This window comes from Asparagus officinalis, chromosome 5 (assembly GCF_001876935.1).
Source record: "Asparagus officinalis chromosome 5, Aspof.V1, whole genome shotgun sequence".
NCBI classification, from domain to species: domain Eukaryota; kingdom Viridiplantae; phylum Streptophyta; class Magnoliopsida; order Asparagales; family Asparagaceae; genus Asparagus; species Asparagus officinalis.
This window is the reverse complement of record NC_033798.1, coordinates 112239853-112260071: the sequence shown is the minus strand read 5'-3', so window position 1 is coordinate 112260071 and position 20219 is coordinate 112239853. Positions and strand designations below refer to the sequence as shown.

Sequence of the window (20219 nt, the reverse complement as noted above, 5' to 3'; positions counted from 1 at the left end):
AAAGCATACACACAAACATCTCACATTCCTTATGAACAATCTACACAAGAGAGGTTACTTTGGCAACTTCTTGTTTCAATTAATCAATTGGAGTGAGAGACAACATTAATACTTTAGTGTCATAATATTTTAAATAAATAAATGATTAAAAACCAAACTAAATTTAAATTAAATTAATTTAAATTTCCATAGCTTAAATAGGGCCCATAACTTAATTGAATAAATTAAGTATACTAAAGTGAACCCATAATTTAATATGAGAAGCCGGGGCTTAACCATAGTGAACACGAAGTTCGCTTGACTTCGAACGTGAGGTTCGTCTGTATTGAGTACGAGACTCACCTAAGCACGAACGCGAGGTTCGTCTGAAAATGAACGTGATGTTCAACTTGAGAACGAACGTGAGGTTCGTTTGAAAAAATGAACACGAGGTTCGACTGAAAATGAACACAGGGTTCAACTTGAGAACGAACGCGAGGTTCGTTTGAAAAAAGAATGCGAGGTTCGACTGAAAACAAACGCAGGGTTTAACTTGAGAACGAACGCGAGGTTCGTTTGAAAAATGAACGCGAGGTTCGACTAAAAACGAACGCGAGGTTCGACTTAAATTGAGCGCGAGGCTCACCTTAGAACTGAGCGCGAGGCTCACCTTAGAACGAACGCGAGGTTCGTTTGATTTGAGCACAATGCTCACTTGAGAACGAACGCGAAGTTCGGTTAAATTAAGCGCATGGCTCACCTTAGAACGAACGTGAAGTTCGTTTGAAGCTTTCAAGCTGCCGCCGCCATTGCTCCTGCACCCAAAGGTCGAAACCCTAGGGTTTCCTGACGCCGCCGTCGCCGTCGAAGTCGAGAGCGAGGCCGCCAGCGACGCTGCGCCGGCGAGGAGCACGGGACCGATGACCAAAAAACCAAATAGATCCAAAATTTCTCGATTTTATTTCAAAAACAGATCCAGAATCGAAAAAAAATTTCGTGATCCAGATCAAAGAAAAAATCCAAAAAATTCCAAAATGTTACTGCTCACGATGAATTTTTTACTGTTCACCCAAAAATAAAAAACGTAACTGTTCATCCGAACATTACTGTTCATCCGAGAATAATTCTTAATCAAAACCAGAGATTTTAAGATCAAAAAACCCAATTTTTTAAGAACTTAAACCCCTAAGAATTAATCACATGTGGCTCTGATACCACTTGTTATATCTTATAAAAACTTGAAATCTAAATCATAAAGCCATGATTAATTCAAAGAGATTAACAAGAATCAAAAAGAGCGGAAGCTTATACCTGAATCCATAGATTAAACTTGAGATGGGTTTTGGATCTTCTAACCTTAGGGTTTCTCTAGCCAAATTTCTCTTTAGATGGGAGTGAAGAGAATTAGAGAATGTAACCCCAGATTAGGGACCATAACCCCTTATTTATAGGTATTGTACATTTGTAATTTAGCCCATCATCAAATTACAATTACAACCTGGTATCTGCACATATCACCCCATGACTTATTTAAATATCCATTAACCCAAATTAATTGATCACTTTAGTGGGTTATCCTGAAAGATAGCAATACACACAGATTAATCCCATTAACCCAAATTAATTGATCACTTTAGTGGGTTATCCTGAAAGATAGCAATACACACAGATTAATCATATGTGCCCACAAATAGATGAAAGATAGCAATACACACAGATTAATCATATGTGCCCACAAATAGATTTAATTAGATTTAAATCCAACACCTTGCACAAAAATTATACCTCCAAATAGATGAATAGGCAGGTTCACAGGGTCTATTTCTTTTCAGCGATGAATAGTCCCAACCTCTGCAAAGATAATTCTTTTGGGGGGTCATATCAAGCAGAATGATGCATTGTTTTTCCTAAAATTACACCCGAGTGGGTATTTTAAACTTTGAAGAAAATTTTGCCCACGTTTTGCCTAAAATCACCATAATAGCCAGAAAATATGGCAAAACAATATGGACCAATTCAAGGATAATAAAGGAGGAACGTTTGTAACTTAGAAGGCACGCATGTTTTTCATATATTTGTGCAAATGGTGACACTCTACAGATAGAAAACCAAACCTATCAAAACTAACTAATGAACATTATTCTGAGTACAGACCATGATAGAGCAAGATTGACAGAAACTATCAGCAGCAGACTCCAAAGGTGTACGTATACCTGTATGTGAAGGATAGTATCGCGGCTCTGGATCACAACAAAGGTGTTATCCCGATAAAACTCTCTTTGTACGTACAATCAGAAACTTCAAATTCCACTGAGTACTTATGTCCGTTAGCTCGTTCAAATGCCGAAGAAACCATATTGACAGGAAGATCGATACCAGTCACATCCGCATGAATGTTCCATATAGAAGTCAAGACCACCAATGCCACAACCTGCATCAAGAACTTTCTGGCCTGGCTTAAGTTCAAGTTTTGCCACACGCTCCTTCGGCAAAACTACAATCAGAACGGTCGACTATGAAAATGTACGTGAAACGAACTCGAAACAAAAAGTAACACCAAATTTCGCGAAGGTGGATCGAAAATTAAAATGCAAGTGAATTTTCAACTAACGTCACAAATTCAATTATCTGAGATCAACGCATTGCCTCAGGCCTGTCATCTCCACCAAGATCCAAAGCACGCGAATCGACCAACATTTCCTCCACCGTCAGATCCTTGTAATTGTGCATCCAGTAATTAATTCCTCTGGACCCCGCGCTCCGTTTTGCCTGTCCAAGAAAAAAAAATATATCAATATCACCGGAGTTTATCATATTTTTATCTCTAATTCAAAAACTAAGATTGATAAATCTTACCCTGAGTAGCTGTCATATTTGATATGATGATTAGGGTTTTCGATCAGAAGAATGAATGGATTAATGAGTGAGCAAGGTGGTCAACTCTTGAAAGAGAGAAAAGGCGCGGAGATCTAGAGTCTGCTATTTGTCGTTGTTTGCTCATTTAGGTCCTGATGAGCACTGAAATAACTTAGTTTACCGAACTTTACGCTTCCTGTTTTTAGTAGCGCATACATCATGAAGTTGTTACATTAGCAAGTCAGTACAATCTATACCTTAACTATGAGAATATTCCTTCAATATTCCCATGTGAAACCCAATTATTAGTTTTAGAATTCAAGTCGTTAACATATATAAAATCAACAAATATAAACGGTTAAAAAGCTCTAAAATTAGAATGCATGCCACATGAGATCCCACGTTTGCATAACATAATGAATTTGACATTTTCTACGAGAAGTTAAATATGCACTAACTCTTATCTGGGCTTTTTTTGCCTATTTCACTTTCTCATGCATTTTCAGTTAAACAAATATATAAGTATGTCACTTCTGAGTCCTCCAAATTGAATGTTCAAAACGAATCTAGAAAAGGAGGGGAAAAAAGAATTTTTCTTTCTTAAATGTAGTTGTTTAGAATCTCATTAATCAAAAGCACCTTAATATCATAGTGAGAGTTAAATTTAGACTTGAACTTGGAATATATATACAACAGAGGAAGAAATAGGAGGCTATATAGCACAATATTATATATTTCGATGTTCAAATTAAACAATTACTATATGTATAAAATTAAAAAGAAACACTGCATTTGATGAATATGTTGTGCGCAGCGAAAATTTCGGCAGAGTTTCTGGTGCACAATAAGAGAGAAAGATCGATAAGAATTCAGGAGCTCGCGATTTGTTCACAAGAGGAAAGTTGTAATTTTTACTTTTTTTTCTTCTTTCTTTGATTTAGCTGTAACCGGATCTATAAAAGACCGGATCTTTGTAATCCAAGATGAAAATTATCTCATTAATGAAGAAAGCAACAGTTTTCCACGCGAACACAGTCCGGTGCATGAATGATAGGAACTGTGGTTAGCTCCTTTTTCAGATATTCAAAAGCTTTGAGGAAGTCGGGAGAGAAGACAAATGACGTATCCTTAGCTAAGAGATTGGTTAAGGGTCTAGCAATTTTGCTGAAATCCTTGATGAAACGTCGGTAAAAACCAGCAAACTGCCTACGTCCACGGGGCAAGGAGGGGGAGATCTACTATTAGAGAGAGAATACAAAAGGTTTACAAACTCACAAACTAAACCCTTAAACTAACTCTCTAATCTCTCACAAAAGCACAAAAGGATTACACAGAAAACTCCTCTCAAAGTCAGCTTTGATACAGCTGCTTTTCTCCTCTGCGCGAATCCCCTTGCACCTAGCCGCCACAATTCCCCTTTGCCTTAGCTCTGCACCCGCCAAAAGTTCTCAGCACCCCCCTCAATTGCACGGAACCCTAGGCTCAAATATTTGCTCCTTTATACATATTGTCTTCGGGTGGGCCCCACACGCAAAACCCTCTCACGCGTTTTCCCCTTTTTTTCACGCATTTTTAGCTGGGGTTGGGGAGGTGCTCGTGGGTATGATGGACCCCACTTCACGTGCTCCAACAATTCTCCACCTCGGCGAAGTTTTTCCCAAAACTGAGCCGACACCGACCAAATCAAATGCCTCACTTGTTGTGTCCAGTACGAAGTGAAACAATTCACGACAACGGACTCAATCCATAACAAGTCGAGAACCCAAATGAGAGTGCAAACACTCTCCAAATATCGGTATCAACTCACCAAATCGATCTCACCCCCATCAAATAATCCAACCCGGCTACATCATAAAGACTGCCTACATATCCTCTTGCCCAAGGAATCAAGCCGAACGTAGTTCACCCAAATGGCCGCAAATGACCTCAATCCAATAGAAGAGTTCGCAACCCTTCTCCAATATCATCAACTCTGCGGCTGATAGCACCTCCAATGGCCTTAAACACCTCCACTTGAGGTGAACCAATGGTCATATTCAAACTACATCTATCAGCTACACTTGAAACAAAACCCAACTCATCATCTGCATCCAAAACAAATTGATCCCTTAACTGTGTCACCTCAGCTGGAATCCCAAATGATGCAGTATGATCTGGAGTAATCTTCACCCAATATGGAGTAGCATCACTCTCCACCCGCTGCGATACCTCTAAGGTTGTCCAAAACTCTCCACCTGCTGAGAGTCAATTGGCTTCCTCATCGAAGCCTCAACCAAAGTGACACTACCAGACCTATCTTCCAATAGAGTTTTACCTTCAATCACAGCAGTTGACAACTCTTTAATAGGATGACCCAAATATGTCAAAGCCTCTGTCCAGAAACTCTTCTGCAGACCATTGCTTGACAACAAACACCGATCCTCCTCCAGTAAGGCACGGTTCTCCAAATTTGCCATCCTATCTAGCTGCCCCAAGATTTCCTTTCCAACGAAGTGTCTCGCAATGTCATGAGCTCGGCTCCAATACAGAACAGGTCCATCTTGTACCTCCCACCAGAATGGAGTACCTTCATCTTTCTGTCTATCACACACTTCTTCAAACTATTGGATACTACTAGGACTTTCTCCAAAGGGGATTTGGTTGCAACCCAAACACGCCTAGAACAGTCACCAACAAAGGAAATCAAACGCCTATTACCTCCCAATGATGCCCCCTTGGAAGGCCCCCAAACATCCACGTGAACTCCTCCAGAACGACCCTTAGCACGGTGAATAGATGTGCCAAACTTCACATCGGTCTTCTTGCTCACATCAACATGTTCACTGGACTTTAAATTGCAGGTCTTTACACCCTCTTTCAATCTATGCGAAGAATCAATACTGGAATGGTCAAGCCCTAAATACTGCAATCTAGTCGAATCAATAGAAGTCGTCAGCTCTCCACCTGCCACTATACCTCCAGTCAAGTAATACAGGTTATTTCTCTTGACGCCCTTCATCAAAATCCGAGAGTCTTCCACAATCTTGAGAACTATGTCCTCAATTCGAACATTCAGACCCTCTCCAACCAAAGCTCCAATCGAGATCAAGTTCTTCCTCAAAGAAGGAACATATCTCACATCATTTAGCTCCCTAACAGTCCCATCAAACATTTTTATACGAATTCTTCCTATCCTAAGGATCTGGCATGCACGGTTATCAGCCATGTACACCACACCACTATCCACCAGCTTCTCAAAACTGGAGAATCATTCCCTTCTAGGGCACACATGATAGGTCGCACCACTATCCAACATCCATTCAGATTCCTCCGAATAGCTATCTGTAGGACTGATAGAAAGCGAATAAATAGAAGAGTCAGAATTATTACCATCCGATACAATGTTTGCTTCTGATGATGGTTGCTTCCCTTTTCCCTTCTGCTTATTTTTCATCCATTCGTCGAGCTTTGGGCAGTCTTTCTTCCAATGACCAGTCTCCTTGCACCAAGCACACTGATCTTTTCCAATTGTAGGATGCCCTACTCTAGACTGTGACTTCCAATTCTTCCGGTTCGGATTCTTCCCTCTTGCGACCAACGCCTCTGCTACCGACTCAGTCGAATTCTCCTTATCCTTCTTCCGAAGCTGATAATTCACCAATGCAGCAGTGACCTCACTATACGAAAGTGATGCCTTCCCATTAATCAGAGTAAGAACGAAGGTCTCATATTCCTCGTCGGGCAAGGAACTCAACAACAGCAACGCCTTGTCCTCATCTTCAATCTTGACATCCACATTCGCCAAATCCGCAAGAAGCTTAGTATAGTGGTTCATGTGATCTCTAATGGAGGTTCCCTTCTTCAATTGGAAACGATAAAGCCTCCTCTTCAAATGCAAGTGATTTTTCACACTCTTGGTCAAATACTTGCTTTCGAGAATCTCCCAAATCTTCTTCGCAGAAGTCTCATTCATCACATCATATTTTAGACCTTGAGTCAAACAAGACCTAATCACACCACACGCCGTTCGATTCGTCTTCTTCCAAACCTTCTCTTCAATCTCATCTGGCTTGCCATCTAACTCCAAGGTATCCTCCAAATTCTGCGCGTTCAGCGCATCCAAAACCTCGCATTTCCATAATCCAAAGTTGTTTGTGCCATTAAATTTCTCCACATCTATCTTCATAGAGTGGATATTCAAACTCTGAATGGTCTTCGCGCCAGAAGCACCAACCTCGACACCCGAAGCACCTTCTTTCCCTGACATCTTACGCACCAATGAACGAAGAATAGATCCAAAACTGAAAGGATAGAGTCTTTACCAAAAGATCCCACATTTATCACCAAAAGAAGCCCTAGACGAGCCTCCAAATTGATCTACTCCTCCAACGAAATCCTAGATCTGGAATCTGGGCTCTGATACCACTTGTTGTGCGCAGCGGAAATTTCGGCAGAGTTTCTGGTGCACAATAAGAGAGAAAGATCGATAAGAATTCTTGTTTCTCAAAGGGAACAAGAATCTGAAGCCTAATATCCCATCAAAGTGGGATATTAGCTCTTCCTCTCGTCAGCTCTAGGACTGCGCGTCGAGGGATCCTAAAAACTATTACAATGGCCACAAATTCAAACAAACTAATTTTACGTGGTTCGGCAAACTGCCTACGTCCACGGGGCAAGGAGGGGGAGATCTACTATTAGAGAGAGAATACAAAAGGTTTACAATCTCACAAACTAAACCCTCAAACTAACTCTCTAATCTCTCACAAAAGCACAAAAGGATTACACAGAAAACTCCTCTCAAAGTCAGCTTTGATACAGCTGCTTTTCTCCTCTGCGCGAATCCCCTTGCACCTAGCCGCCGCAATTCCCCTTTGCCTTAGCTCTGCAGCCGCCAAAAGTTCTCAGCACCCCCCCTCAATTGCACGGAACCCTAGGCTCAAATATTTGCTCCTTTATACATATTGTCTTCGGGTGGGCCCCACATGCAAAACCCTCTCACGCGTTTCCCCCTTTTTTTTTCTTTTCACGCGTTTTTAGCTGGGGTTGGGGAGGTGCTCGTGGGTATGATGGACCCCACTTCACGTGCTCCAACAGAATACAGTGTCAATATCATTTTCTGAAGTCATGCACTGTATAAACATGAAAATGAACGGAGTTATTTAAAAATTTAGCTACAACCGATGCTCGTCATACTCTCTGTATTGAACTCATTTCTAATTTGCACTCAGAAAAAATCATAACCATACACTAGATAATTTATGGTTGTGATTAAATAGTGATCTCTCCACAACCTTTTCGATAGTGGAGAGAATCTGAATCCTTTTTTTTCCTCCTTTTTGTTTTTGTGTATGAGTGTGTTGTCCATCTACCACCTAATTCTTTTTTTTTTTCATTTCTTTTTCTATTTTTTAGGCGGCCAAAATGCAAGTGGGCATATATGTGCATCCACCACCTAATTCTTTGTAATTTATTTTTTTTCTTTTGTTTTTTTCCCTACGTGGCCAAAATGCAAGAGGGCATATATTTATTCTCATAATTTTTTCCTTCAGGTGTGCATGAAACCACCTTATTCTTTCCTTTTTTTTCATCTTTATATATATATATATATATATATATATATATAAAATAATTTCTCAAATACCAAAATTCTAGATTTTATTAGCTATAACCCACAATTTTCTGCCGTTGTTAGTCGTTTCTACCCATTGGGAAACAACTTTATGGAGTCCAAGATTCTTAAATTCAGGAGCTATAACCCATTATTTTTTGACCATTTTTGTTATTCCGGCCCATTGGCAAATAATTCTACGGAGACCTAAATTTAGAATTTCATGAGCTATAACATATAATTTCTGGTCATTTTTATTAATTTTGAACCATTGGCAAATAATTTCGTGAAGGCCAAAGCTCAGAATTTCATGAGTTACAACTCAAGATTTTTGGCATGAAGGCCAAAGCTTAGAATTTCGTGAGCTACAACTCAAGATTTCTGAAATTTTTAGTCATTTCTATTCATTAACAATAATTTCAGGAGGACTAAATTCAAGATTTTATAAGTTAACCAACAATTTCTGGCCTGTTTTAGTCATTTCCACCTGCCTGTATTTATTCATCTATTCACTATTCTTGGTTCTTCATCCATACACTATTTTCCAAGAAACTCTCGTCTAAACGTTCAACAGGGCAAACCCTTATCTATGATCGTTAGTTTTTTTACAGGGTTTTGTTCTTCAAAAGTTCCAATAGATGTTTGTATCTGCGTAAACCATAATCGTATGAAAATAACCCTTGCATACAATTTTGGGGATTAAATTATACGCATAAAGAATCAAACTTCATTTCAACACTAACAATTTCTTTACTTACCGTACATAATGAAGTTTTTGTGTTGACGCAGTTTCTTAAAATTGTGTCCATGATGGAGGCTTTTTCCCCCATCTCAAATTTGGCCTAATGAGAAATTAACCAAGCGCACAGCCTATGATGACACCAGACAAATCACATTATAAAGATCACAAGAGGATACATTCTTTATTCATAATTAAGACAGGTTTAGGGTAACATTCAAGCTTAAACTAAGAACCGGGATAAGATTTTCTTCTTAATAGCCTACAAGATACATGAAATAAATAACATTACACAGGACACATCACACTGGGTTGGCTTACGACGTGGCTAATAAAGCCACACAAAACTCATTAATATTCAAAGGAAATCTCATGCGGTCAAAAGTTACACCTTCAACTAGATAAATAGATACTGGCACATTGATCATGCCTTATTAGGTCAATGCAGAGCCTATTTCTTTTTCGCGATGAATAGTCCCCATCTCTGCTCGCCCATCGAACTTCTCTTGAGCTTCGACTTCCAACCGTTGACAATTTCATCATAATCCTCCTGAATGACATTAATTTCAAGGAAAATGAAAAAGAAAGACAGTCGTGCGTAATAAATTCTGCTTACAGAATCATGCAGACCTGTGAGAAATCTCTGATGAATGCATCCTTATCCTTCTCAGTTGCATCCAACTCCCTTTGCAGAACTTTCAGAAACTGAGGTTAAAAAAATCATGAAATCAGTTTGGTTCATACAAGAAATATCAGTTTGGTTCATACAAGAAATATCAGTTTTGTGCACAAGTGGAAATGTTTTAGAACCTGTTCTGTTCGGTCTTCTGCAATAACCTCATGAAAACCAACATCTTTAAGCATCTGGCATGTCAGTAATTCATGAAATAAAGTCAACACAAAATTGTTTCTCTTGAGAACTTTGAGAAAATTTGGGTACAAATATTAAAGGATGCTTCAACTATAAAACTCGAAAACGATAAGCTAACCTGGCCATAAGCTTCTACATCATGTAAATCATAACCCCTTTGTTTGATATACTCTGCGAATTCTTCGGATGGCCTCCCAGACTTCCTGCAGTAATCACTAATGAGAACTTTTCCACCTGGTTTCAACCACTTGAAGAAGTCTCTGAATAGTGCTGGCTTATCCTGAAGAACATTATAAGATGGTTAGAGAACACCATAAACACATATGTTTAGTGAACAATTAGTATTACTTGATATCTTGAGGCATAGAAACTGCATAATCTCATTATTGTTGTGAAAATATGTTCAACTTGAAAGCCATAACAAGGTATTGAGCAACACTTGAGACATGTCTCTCAATTACGTATGCCACAATCTCGACTTTTCTACCACATATTAAATAGCAAACCTTATCAATATTGGATAGCTAATGTTAGCTATACCTTGATTCAGTTACTTAGTTTTAAGGCCACTCTCTTAAACTGCGACCTTCCGCAGTACTAGTTACAGAAAACGAAAATTGCTTTATTCTTTGATCAAGATGAAGTTATAACTATATCTAATATATCTAAGAAAGATGCATGTGCGTGCGCGTATAAATCAGAATTGCTTTCTTCTTTGATCAAGATGAAGTTATAGCTGCATCTAATATATCTAAGAAAGATGCGTGCATGTGCGCGCGCGCGTGTGGGTGGGTGGGTGTTGGACTGTACAAATATTAAACCATCAACCATAATGCAACATTATGACAAGGATACTTATAAAGGAAGGTTCAACTGAACATTTCAAACTACAAAGAAACATTTGCCATGTTCTCCCTAAGATCATCATAATTTGCCAGAAAATTTGGCAAAACAATATGAACCAATTCAAGGTTGATAAAATAGGAACGTTTGTAACTTAAAAAAACATGCATGTTTTTATATATTTGTTCAAATATAAGATGATATAGATCAAAAAACAAACATATCAAAACTAATCAGTATTATTCTGAGTTGTGACAATAACGAAACAAGATAAACAACAAGAAACAAGATAGACAACAGCAAGTAGCAAAAGGCTCAAACAGCGTATACCTGGATGTGAAGGATAGTATCGCGACTGTAGATCACATCAAATGTGTTATCCGGATAAATTTTCTTTGTACAATCAGAAACTTCAAATTCCACAGAGCATTTACGTCCGATAGCCCGTTCAAGTGCAAAAGAAACCATATTGACAGAAAGATCAATGCCAATCACATCAACATCAAAATTTTCAGCCATATAGAAGTCACCACCGCCAATGCCACATCCCACGTCAAGAACTTTTTGCCCTGGCTTAAGTTCAAGTTTTGCCACAAATTCCTTCGTAGTGTCTAATCACCAAAAACCACAGTCAGAATGTCTGATAGAAATGTAAAAGGAACATGAAACAAAAAAGAAACATCAAATTTAAAAAGGACTTGAACTGAAATATATAAAATGCTCACAAGAACTCTTCTACAAGAAAATTTCAGTAGTAAGTTAATGCAAATTAAGTTATCTGTTTCCCATTTTCCTTTTTAACATCTTAAATCAAAGTGTTAAACAATTTATTAACACTGGAAGTCTTAAAACTCAATTTTCATAGACTAGATGTAACAGCACATTATATCATCAGGCTCAGATTGTAAGACACACATACCGATTCCTCCAGTGCTCACAAAACCTTCTCCAAAAACACGTTCATAGCGTAGTATTCCATTGGTCTTGTATTGTACATTGTCTAGAAAACGTTGAAATCCCCTGTCATCATCTGATTTGACCTTCTGCCACATCCAGCAGATCTGCAAGGTTTGACAAAACATAAAAGATTAACATCGATTAACATCATTACTCACAGAGAGGGAGAGGAGGAAATTGAGAGGGGACCTGATTCTGGTTTTTCTTGTTCTTGACATATGCTCTAATGCACTTGTAAGTAATTAATGAGAGTTCAAAGGAATTCCCCTGCTGATCATAAGCGTGGCATTCCTTAAATACCTACATTAAGAAAAAGAAAGAAATGAGAGGTACGAGTGAGCTTGCAATAATTTAAAGAAAAATATAAATTTAATAATTATATATCGACCCTCAACTGTTAATTGATAATGTATGCTGAAATGAGAACTACTTGCTGAAATATTCACAGAAAAATATATCCTCGTCCAGCAAGCTGAATAATGAGCCAGCTGCCCTCGGGGGAAATTCACCCAAGTGGATAAAAGGATACTGGCAAAAGCGATGAACATAGAGAGAATTCACTGTATTAATTCAGTAACCCTTATTCAGTGTTATAGCCTACTGTTTCCACTAGGTTTCCTCTGGTATCAAAGTCGTATAATTAAAGCTATTGTTTTACCTGTTTCTGATATGCTGTAAATGATTTTCTAAATATTTCATCAAATAGCTCTTGTTTCAAGCCTAGATTGTCTATTAACGGTTGAGGATCGATATTATTGTATGTCTTACTTTTAGAATTTTGTTTAACTAATTAAACATATAATTTGAGGCAGCCAAAAGAGTAAATAATATCGACTCCATGTATGTTTCAAACCCCATGGGGAAAAAATAAACCAAATATATGATGGTTCAGACAAAGGGAACTTCACATATTACCTTTGTATAAAACCTTGGCTCGCGATAGTGCGTAGGGTTGACTTTCCTCTTAGAATCTCCAGATTGATGGAAACAAGACTCCCTGAAGAAAATAAACCCACCAACTTTCAACCATTTTACCATCCTTTCAGCTAGCTTTTCAACCTTTCAGAATACATTTGAAAAAAGAATCAGTAGATCTCATGAGGACTCAATGAAATATGAATATTAAGTGGAAGATGAAAATGAAAGAAACTATTCAGACTCAAATTGAAAATTATCCAAACTAAAGCATACAATTTAAAAAAATAACTACAGAGCAAACCTCAGGACTAGCAATGCAATATAGGAATCCGTGTATTAGGGCTACATGTATAGTCAAGATTGATTCAGAAGACTATAAATTTGTGAAACAGAGAAAGCATCTGTGGATGTCAAACTGATTCCCAAATTCCATTTTTCCTAAAAAAAACATATTTAATTTCTTTCAGGCTATGAACAAAACTATGATGTCTCAATGGTGACATTAATGTTTTTTGGATAAAGATTGGATGCACATGGCTACACTACATAAGCATCAATCAGTATAGTGTTCTACGAAGCAGAGTGCAGATATCAACATAACAGGGTGGAGAAACACAAAGCAAATTCTAAAACAGAAGCACACAATGTGGCAGTAGTGCGGTAGAAGTTTCAATCAGAGCAGTGCCTTAAAGAAGAAAAGTTTCCATATAAAATTCTACGAAGCAGAGTGCAGATATCAACATAACAGGGTGGAGAAACACAAAGCAAATTCTAAAACAGAAGCACATAATGTGGCAGTAGTGCGGTAGAAGTTTCAATCAGAGCAGTGCCTTAAAGAAGAAAAGTTTCCATATAAACATCTCATGATTACGAACTTCTGAAAATAAAGTGCAGTTCGCAGATTGGCTGTCTTAATGTGGTAAGAGATCTATTGGATGTTACAAAGCAATCGTCAATATTCAGAAATAGCTCACCTCGATATCTGATAGATACATCAGCAACCAGTTTGAGAAAATCAAATCCACAGATTCCGGTTCAATTTGCAAGTCTGGAGATGTTACATCCGCGCATTTAAAGCTTGCATTCTCGAAATGTCCATTTATACTTTCGTTCTGTATATAACCACAAAGCAAGAGTGGAGTATAGACATACATGCATCAACAGCTAGCTTCATGGATAAAAGAAGAAAATGATTACCTTCTTAATCGCACTTTCAATGAAATCCATAGCTAGAATATGACCGGCTTCTTTGGCCAGTTCACCAGTAAAACGACCAATACCTGCCCCTAGTTCCAAAACAGATTTCCCTTTGTATGGTGGAAGTAAAGAAAGGACCTACAGAAAGATGGCGAGGATTAGTATCAACTTCATGCATTATTAGTATTAATTTCATGCATTATTCTTACAATGATATGTCATACTTCAGATGCAAGAGTAAAGGAATGATGAACGAGGTGGCTCTCAAAGGAAACCTTTCCACGTGGCATTTTACTTTAAAGTTATCCATGATGAGAGCATCAATAAAACAAAGTCAAATGGTGAGGAACTTCTGATCTTTTCCGTCCACAATTTTTCCTAATACTTGATGCTCTGATTAGCAATTAGCATCTAATTCCCATTAGTAGACTAAAATATTCATTTAGCGTCTCAGTGACTTGGGTCAAAGGGCATGAAAACTTAGATTTAACTTGGTTCAACCCACTTGAGGTTGGGTTGGAAGTTAAGAGATAAAAGAAAGAGGGTATTGTTCCAACTTCATCTTCAACTGTGGAGTCATCAAAGAGAGACAAATAACTGAAAGAGGGAAATGAAATAAGATTTGATCATCTTTGTGTTGATTGTTCAATATTCCACATCACTTAGGTGATCTTTACATGATTGGATCTTTGTACCTTGTAGAGAGGAGTTACGACAGGAGAGTCATGAGTTCTGAACCAGTGAGGTAAACCCTTGTATTATTCATTTAATAATTTGTTGGAATCTCAAGCTTGATTAGAATTTTGAGAGGAGCTGTACATTGTTCTATTCTTGTTTATATAGTGAAAAGTTTCCTTCTTTTTAGTTGTGTTCATTGTGGTTGATTGGGTGTTGTTTTATTCCATATTTTGATTCACCATACTCAGCTTGAGGTTTGGTTCTTCTTTTATTCCCAACCTGTGACACTTTCCCAAGCCTTTCCAAGGTGAAATATTTGTTCAATGATTTCTACTTCAATGTTGGAAATTGAGGCCTAAGTTGTCATCTTAAAACTGACTTATGAGAAAACATAGTTAACAGGTAATACAAAATGGAGGATCTTTTTGGATGAACAATTCAAACCATTCATCTTGATGTAATTCCACTATGTGTACCAAAGAGTTGACTAAAATTAACTGATTTCTGATTCTTACATCTCTGGATGATCTGGACCCTTAATCCTAAGCTCCATCCACTAAATTTTATATAAAAAGCCGCGCAATTTAGAAATTCATACCCCACTTGTCAAGTGACGCGAAATTAATTTTCAGTGATGGAGCAAGTATTAACAATTATGAGTGGGTTAGGATTTAGGAATCTCTAAATCTGAATTTTCTACACTAGCTTTTCTAGAAAGATTGTCTGGATCATCTAAAGTAGACTCCTTTAAAATAACTGCCTACTCGCATGGTGACATGACATCTCAGTATCTCAGGTCCCTTTCCTTTTAGAAGTTTGGCTTTCAGTTTTACTGACACAAAAAGGATCGTGCGGAAAGAAATAATATAACAAATTAAGAAAGAGTTATGTGAAGAACAGGGGGCAAAATGGATTCTTTCCTTTTAGGGGCTGTTTGGTTCGCAAAAACAACCCCCTGAAAGCCATTTCCACCCCCTCTTTTGCTGTCAGTTTTGGGCTTTTTTTTGTTTCATGGGTCTGGTTGGAAAAGTACGAAGGGGAAAAAATCGTCGGAAAACAGCTTCATGTAGGAGAGATGGGAGCTTCCAATTTCCGCTCTAAAAGCTCGGAAATGGCTAGAAAACGTCCACTTCTCTGCGCTCTTGTACTATACTCTCATCGCTGCTCCAACTCCAACTCCTCCCGCGCCTTATTTTTCACCTTTACGCCTTCGCGCCTCACTTTCCCTCTTCTTCTTGTCGTCGTCCCTCTCTAATGCCTGCGATTTTTTGAGATTAGATTGCTGGATCTTGAAATTTTAGGGCTTTTTGACTCGAGTATTGATTTAGGGCCTTTTGATGATGGTGCTCGATCTTGAAAAGGCTTGACGGTTTTTGGGGAATCTCTAATTTTTTTGCTTGAGTTTGATAAATTTTGGGAATCTCTGATCTTTTTGAGATTATTGTTGGATCTTGAAAAGGCTTGATCTTTCTTGGGGAATCTCTGATCTTCTTGCTTGATTTCGACATTTTTTGCAATTTCAAGTATATTCTCTCATATTTTTTAGAGAATATTGTTGGATTATGGTTGGATCTTGAAAATTTGGCAAATTTGGCAAATTTCGACAAATTTGGCAATTTTGACAAATTTGCTCTGATCTTCTTCGACAGATTATTGTTGGATCTTGAAAAGGTTTGATTTCTTGCTTGATTTCGACAAATTGGCAAATTTGGCAATCTCTGATCTCTAATCTCCTTGTTGTTGTTATAGTGTTTACTGTAAATTTGGCAATTTCTTTGTGTGCTATCTGGTTGATATTGAAGTATAATTTGGTAAGTTTGATGCATGCTAATTTTCCTCAAATTTGGTAAATTATTTTTGCTCCTAATTAGCCATATAACTGTAATTTTGTATAACCTTTGATGGATTGAGAGTATCCTATTTATATGAGGCAAATGTTATCATATTTTATGCTATGATGATGGTCTATTCTTAAGATTTGCAGCCAAAGTTTAAAACAGTAACATATTGGCGAGGCAATTTCATGATGACAATGCTTATTATGTAGGGTCATTACGATAATTGCAGCTAACGTTGCTATTATAAATTTCATGGCGAGGCAGATAATGAAGAAAATGGCCTTTTCTGAGCAAACTTTTAAAAAAATGTAAACTAGCCCCTCAAAATTTTAAATATGGTGGATAGTACTTTCACATTCTCCTTTTTTCAAGATGAACCAAACTAAGAAAAATGTTGGAAAATACTTTCACCCCATATTTTTTGGCGAAACAAACACAAAAAATACTCTCCATGAAAATGAAGGAAACACAAAAAAGCGAAGGAAAATCATTTTTGGAAAATGAAGGAAACGAACCAAACAGCCCCTTAAAGAATATCCTTTATGTAGGAACAGTTAAAGAAAACATTTCAGCTGATAACTTTTGCTACCCTCTTATAAGCACTGCTTGGATTTTTAGTGACTCAACCACTACAGTGCAATAACAATCAACACAATTTGTCCAAATGATATCTATAACATGCAGATGCTAGTCCATATGCTACAAAGCAAAGATTTTTCTCTGAAATTTGCATCCAATGTAGCGAAAATTAAAATGCGGGTGAAATTTTCATCAGATCTAGCTGCTTCAGAACAAAAATAACACAGATCAACTCATTACCTCAGGCCTCTCCTCTTTATCAAGATCCGAGGCCCGCGAATCAAGCATCATCGCCTCAACCGACAGATCCTTGGAATGCTCCATCCAGTAGCTTTTCTGAATCTCGCGCTCCGCTTCCCCTGCCATTTTTCAACCCAAAAATCTCAAAAAAAAAAAACGGAAGACAACTCAGATCTACACTATCAGCTCAGTTAACTTACCCTGAGCTGCTGCCATTTATGAAATCTGGGTAGGGTTTTCGAGATCTGAACTAGGCTTTTAGATAACTAAGATCCCTCGATCGCGAGTCGAGATCTTGAGAAGCTCCGGGATCGACGGTTGTAAGATCGCCCTTTCTGATGCATAAGCCGCCGCCTCCGATTACCGATGCGATTGAATCGGGAGAAGGAATGGATCAACGAGCGAGGCTGACGAGGGTTTATATAGGGGTTGTTTGGTTCAGTAGCGGGCAAGAATCCGTTTTTTTTTTTTTTTTTTGGATTGCTGCTTATTTCATAAAAAAAAATTAAGGCAAGTTGATATATTTATTGATTTTTTTTTCTTTCTATGTTTGTTTCATAATATGGAAAAATAAAATATAACTTTATAGAAACCCTCTAATTCTTAATTTTTAGTTTGATTTGCAATGAGAAAATTTTTGAATAAAGAGTGAGTACACCACAATTATTCTTACCTGTTTGACAATTTTCAAAACCAAAACACTGAAGCATCACAAGCTCCAGCAATTTATCAACCGATAGCAACATAACCGACAGCCAAAAATACATAGCTAAAGAAACATAGCTAGTGCAAAGGAGTTACACAAGTTCATGAAAGAGATTCAAAACTGATAGCAACATAGCCAAACCAAAGGGGCTACACGGGCTCCACCTGACAGCAACAAAACCCACCGACTGAGGCAACACAAGCTCATGAATGAGCTTCAAAACCGACAACAACATAGCCAAAGTAAAGGAGCAACACAAGAGTGAAACATAACAGTAAAAAAACCAAAGCAAATGAGCTACACAAGCTCCACCTGACAGCAACAAAACCGCACAAACTGAGGCAACACAAGCTCATATGTGAGTTTCAAAACTGACAGCAACAAACCTAGAGTAAATGAGCAACGTATGTTCAACCTTATAGCAATAAACCCAAAGCTAATGAGCAACACAAGCTCCACCTGATAGCAACATAGCCAAAGCAAAGGATCAACACAAGCTCAAAACCTGATAGCAATAAATCGAAAGCAAAGGAGCAACACAGACTCCACCTGACAACCAAAAACTCAAAGCAGAGGAGCAACACAAGAACGGATCGAGAAGAGGCGTGAAAATGACTGAGATGAGGCGGGATAAAGATTCGTGGGAGAAGCCGAAGCTAACAAACCCACCAAACCCACCAACAGAAATCGAACCTGCCAACCGAATATCAAGTTCGAGAAGGGATCACCGACAACAATGGTTGCGCCTCATCTTCGAAAAGTAAATCGAAGAACAGCGGGAGAGGAGGCACGAAGAAGATTGAGAAGAGGCGGGAGAAGAATAAGGAAGTTGTCGATTCCAGATCTAGAGTTCGTGAAGAGACGGAATTTGAAAAAAAAGAGAAAGGGAGAAAGTACAGCTTGTGTCAGCTTTTTAACCCAATTCCTCTAAAAAAACTAGGATTTTGGTTTCCATAAAAAGACCCTACTATTGCAACTTTATGGATTTTGAAATCTATAAAAAAAATTGAACAAAACTCAAGATTAGGAGTGATAAAGAATCTTTTATTTACGGTTTTATCCCTGACAGCTCCAAATCCTATTCTTTTTCCATAAAATGAGTGAAACAAACACCCCCAGAGTGTCAGAGGTAGGTGGTGACTTGTTCAAGGAGCACCAAGGCACTAAGATCTAAGGATTGGGTAGTCCATAGCATCCCTTTTATTTTTTTCGCTTTAGTCTAAATAGATTATTTTATTTTAAATATTAAAGCCTACTGATCTAAATGTCACATATTATTGCAGATTTAAGAGGTGATAGTTTTCGTAGATAACTTAATACATATAAATTATCCAAAAAAATTCCCAATTTTACGACCAAAAATTCACATTTATAAGATAAGAAAATGTTATTTTCAAAAGATCTCTTGTACCTCAAATAAAAAATAACCCTATCATTCTAATATTCATATTTTTTTATTAAAATGTTTCTTCTTTATTACATCTTACCAAAGTTAGTGTTGATGTTAATGTGATCACACAGTCAGTATGTTCATGTTTGGATAAGATTGTTGAGGATTGATGAATGAGCCACTTTATTCTCTGATTTTATGTCTGGTTCTTTGAACAGGGAGACGAATCTGCACAAGTAGAGTTCGTAAGAGGATGAGGTTTCGTTCCTCTATTGTACCTCCGATGATCAAGTTAGATGATGAACTTGAGTGTGGTCAAAATAAGAACTGTGAGAGTTCTTGTGTGTAGTGTGATTGTTTTAGGATCAGATTTGTAACTCCAGATCTAGATTAGAATCCAAAATCCCAGCCCTCGATCCCCTGATCCCCCCTAAGTTGAAATAGTCACTAGTAGAAAACTATGCTTCGCTGACGGCAACATCGCTGACGGGACTTTACCGTCAGCGATGTTTATATTGCTGACGGGAGTTCCCGTCAGCGTTGTTGCCGTCACAAATGCCTTATACCCGTCGGCGATGTGGTCATCGCCGACGGGAAATAAACATCGCTGACGGGAAGCCCATCAGCGATGTTTGATATAAAATGTTTTTACCGAGCCCCTCTCGTTGTTTCTACCATAGTAAAAAACCCTAATTTCGTCGCCGCCCCTCTCAACTCTGACTCGCCGCCGGCCTCGCCCTCGCCATCACGTCCCGCTTCTCCTCTCCGACTCCACCGCCCTCGCCATCACCTCCTGAACCCCAGTCGACTTCACCGCCCGCCGCCCTCGCCATCACCTCGC

At 38.2% G+C, this 20219-nt stretch overlaps 1 protein-coding gene across 1 annotated transcript; it reads right to left on the bottom strand.

The window, feature by feature from the left end:
• Positions 9321-17692, bottom strand: LOC109840721 (phosphoethanolamine N-methyltransferase 1-like). The gene is made up of 12 exons (XM_020409462.1): positions 17483-17692; positions 17283-17401; positions 13948-14085; positions 13725-13862; positions 12748-12891; positions 12022-12132; positions 11795-11936; positions 11206-11486; positions 10151-10312; positions 9972-10025; positions 9792-9866; positions 9321-9711 (listed from the first exon to the last, which is right to left on the bottom strand). The coding sequence occupies exons 1-12, from the start codon at positions 17496-17498 to the stop codon at positions 9613-9615; spliced, it is 1479 nt and encodes a 492-aa protein (XP_020265051.1). The 5' UTR covers positions 17499-17692; the 3' UTR covers positions 9321-9612.

Bases quoted from the DNA above. Each gene is read 5' to 3' on its own strand.
- LOC109840721 (XM_020409462.1), bottom strand. The intron at 10,313-11,205 runs GTATACGCTGTT...AATGTTCTTCAG, and splicing joins ATACTATCCTTCACATCCAG to GATAAGCCAGCACTATTCAG. The intron at 10,026-10,150 runs GTTAGCTTATCG...CTGACATGCCAG, and splicing joins ATGTAGAAGCTTATGGCCAG to ATGCTTAAAGATGTTGGTTT.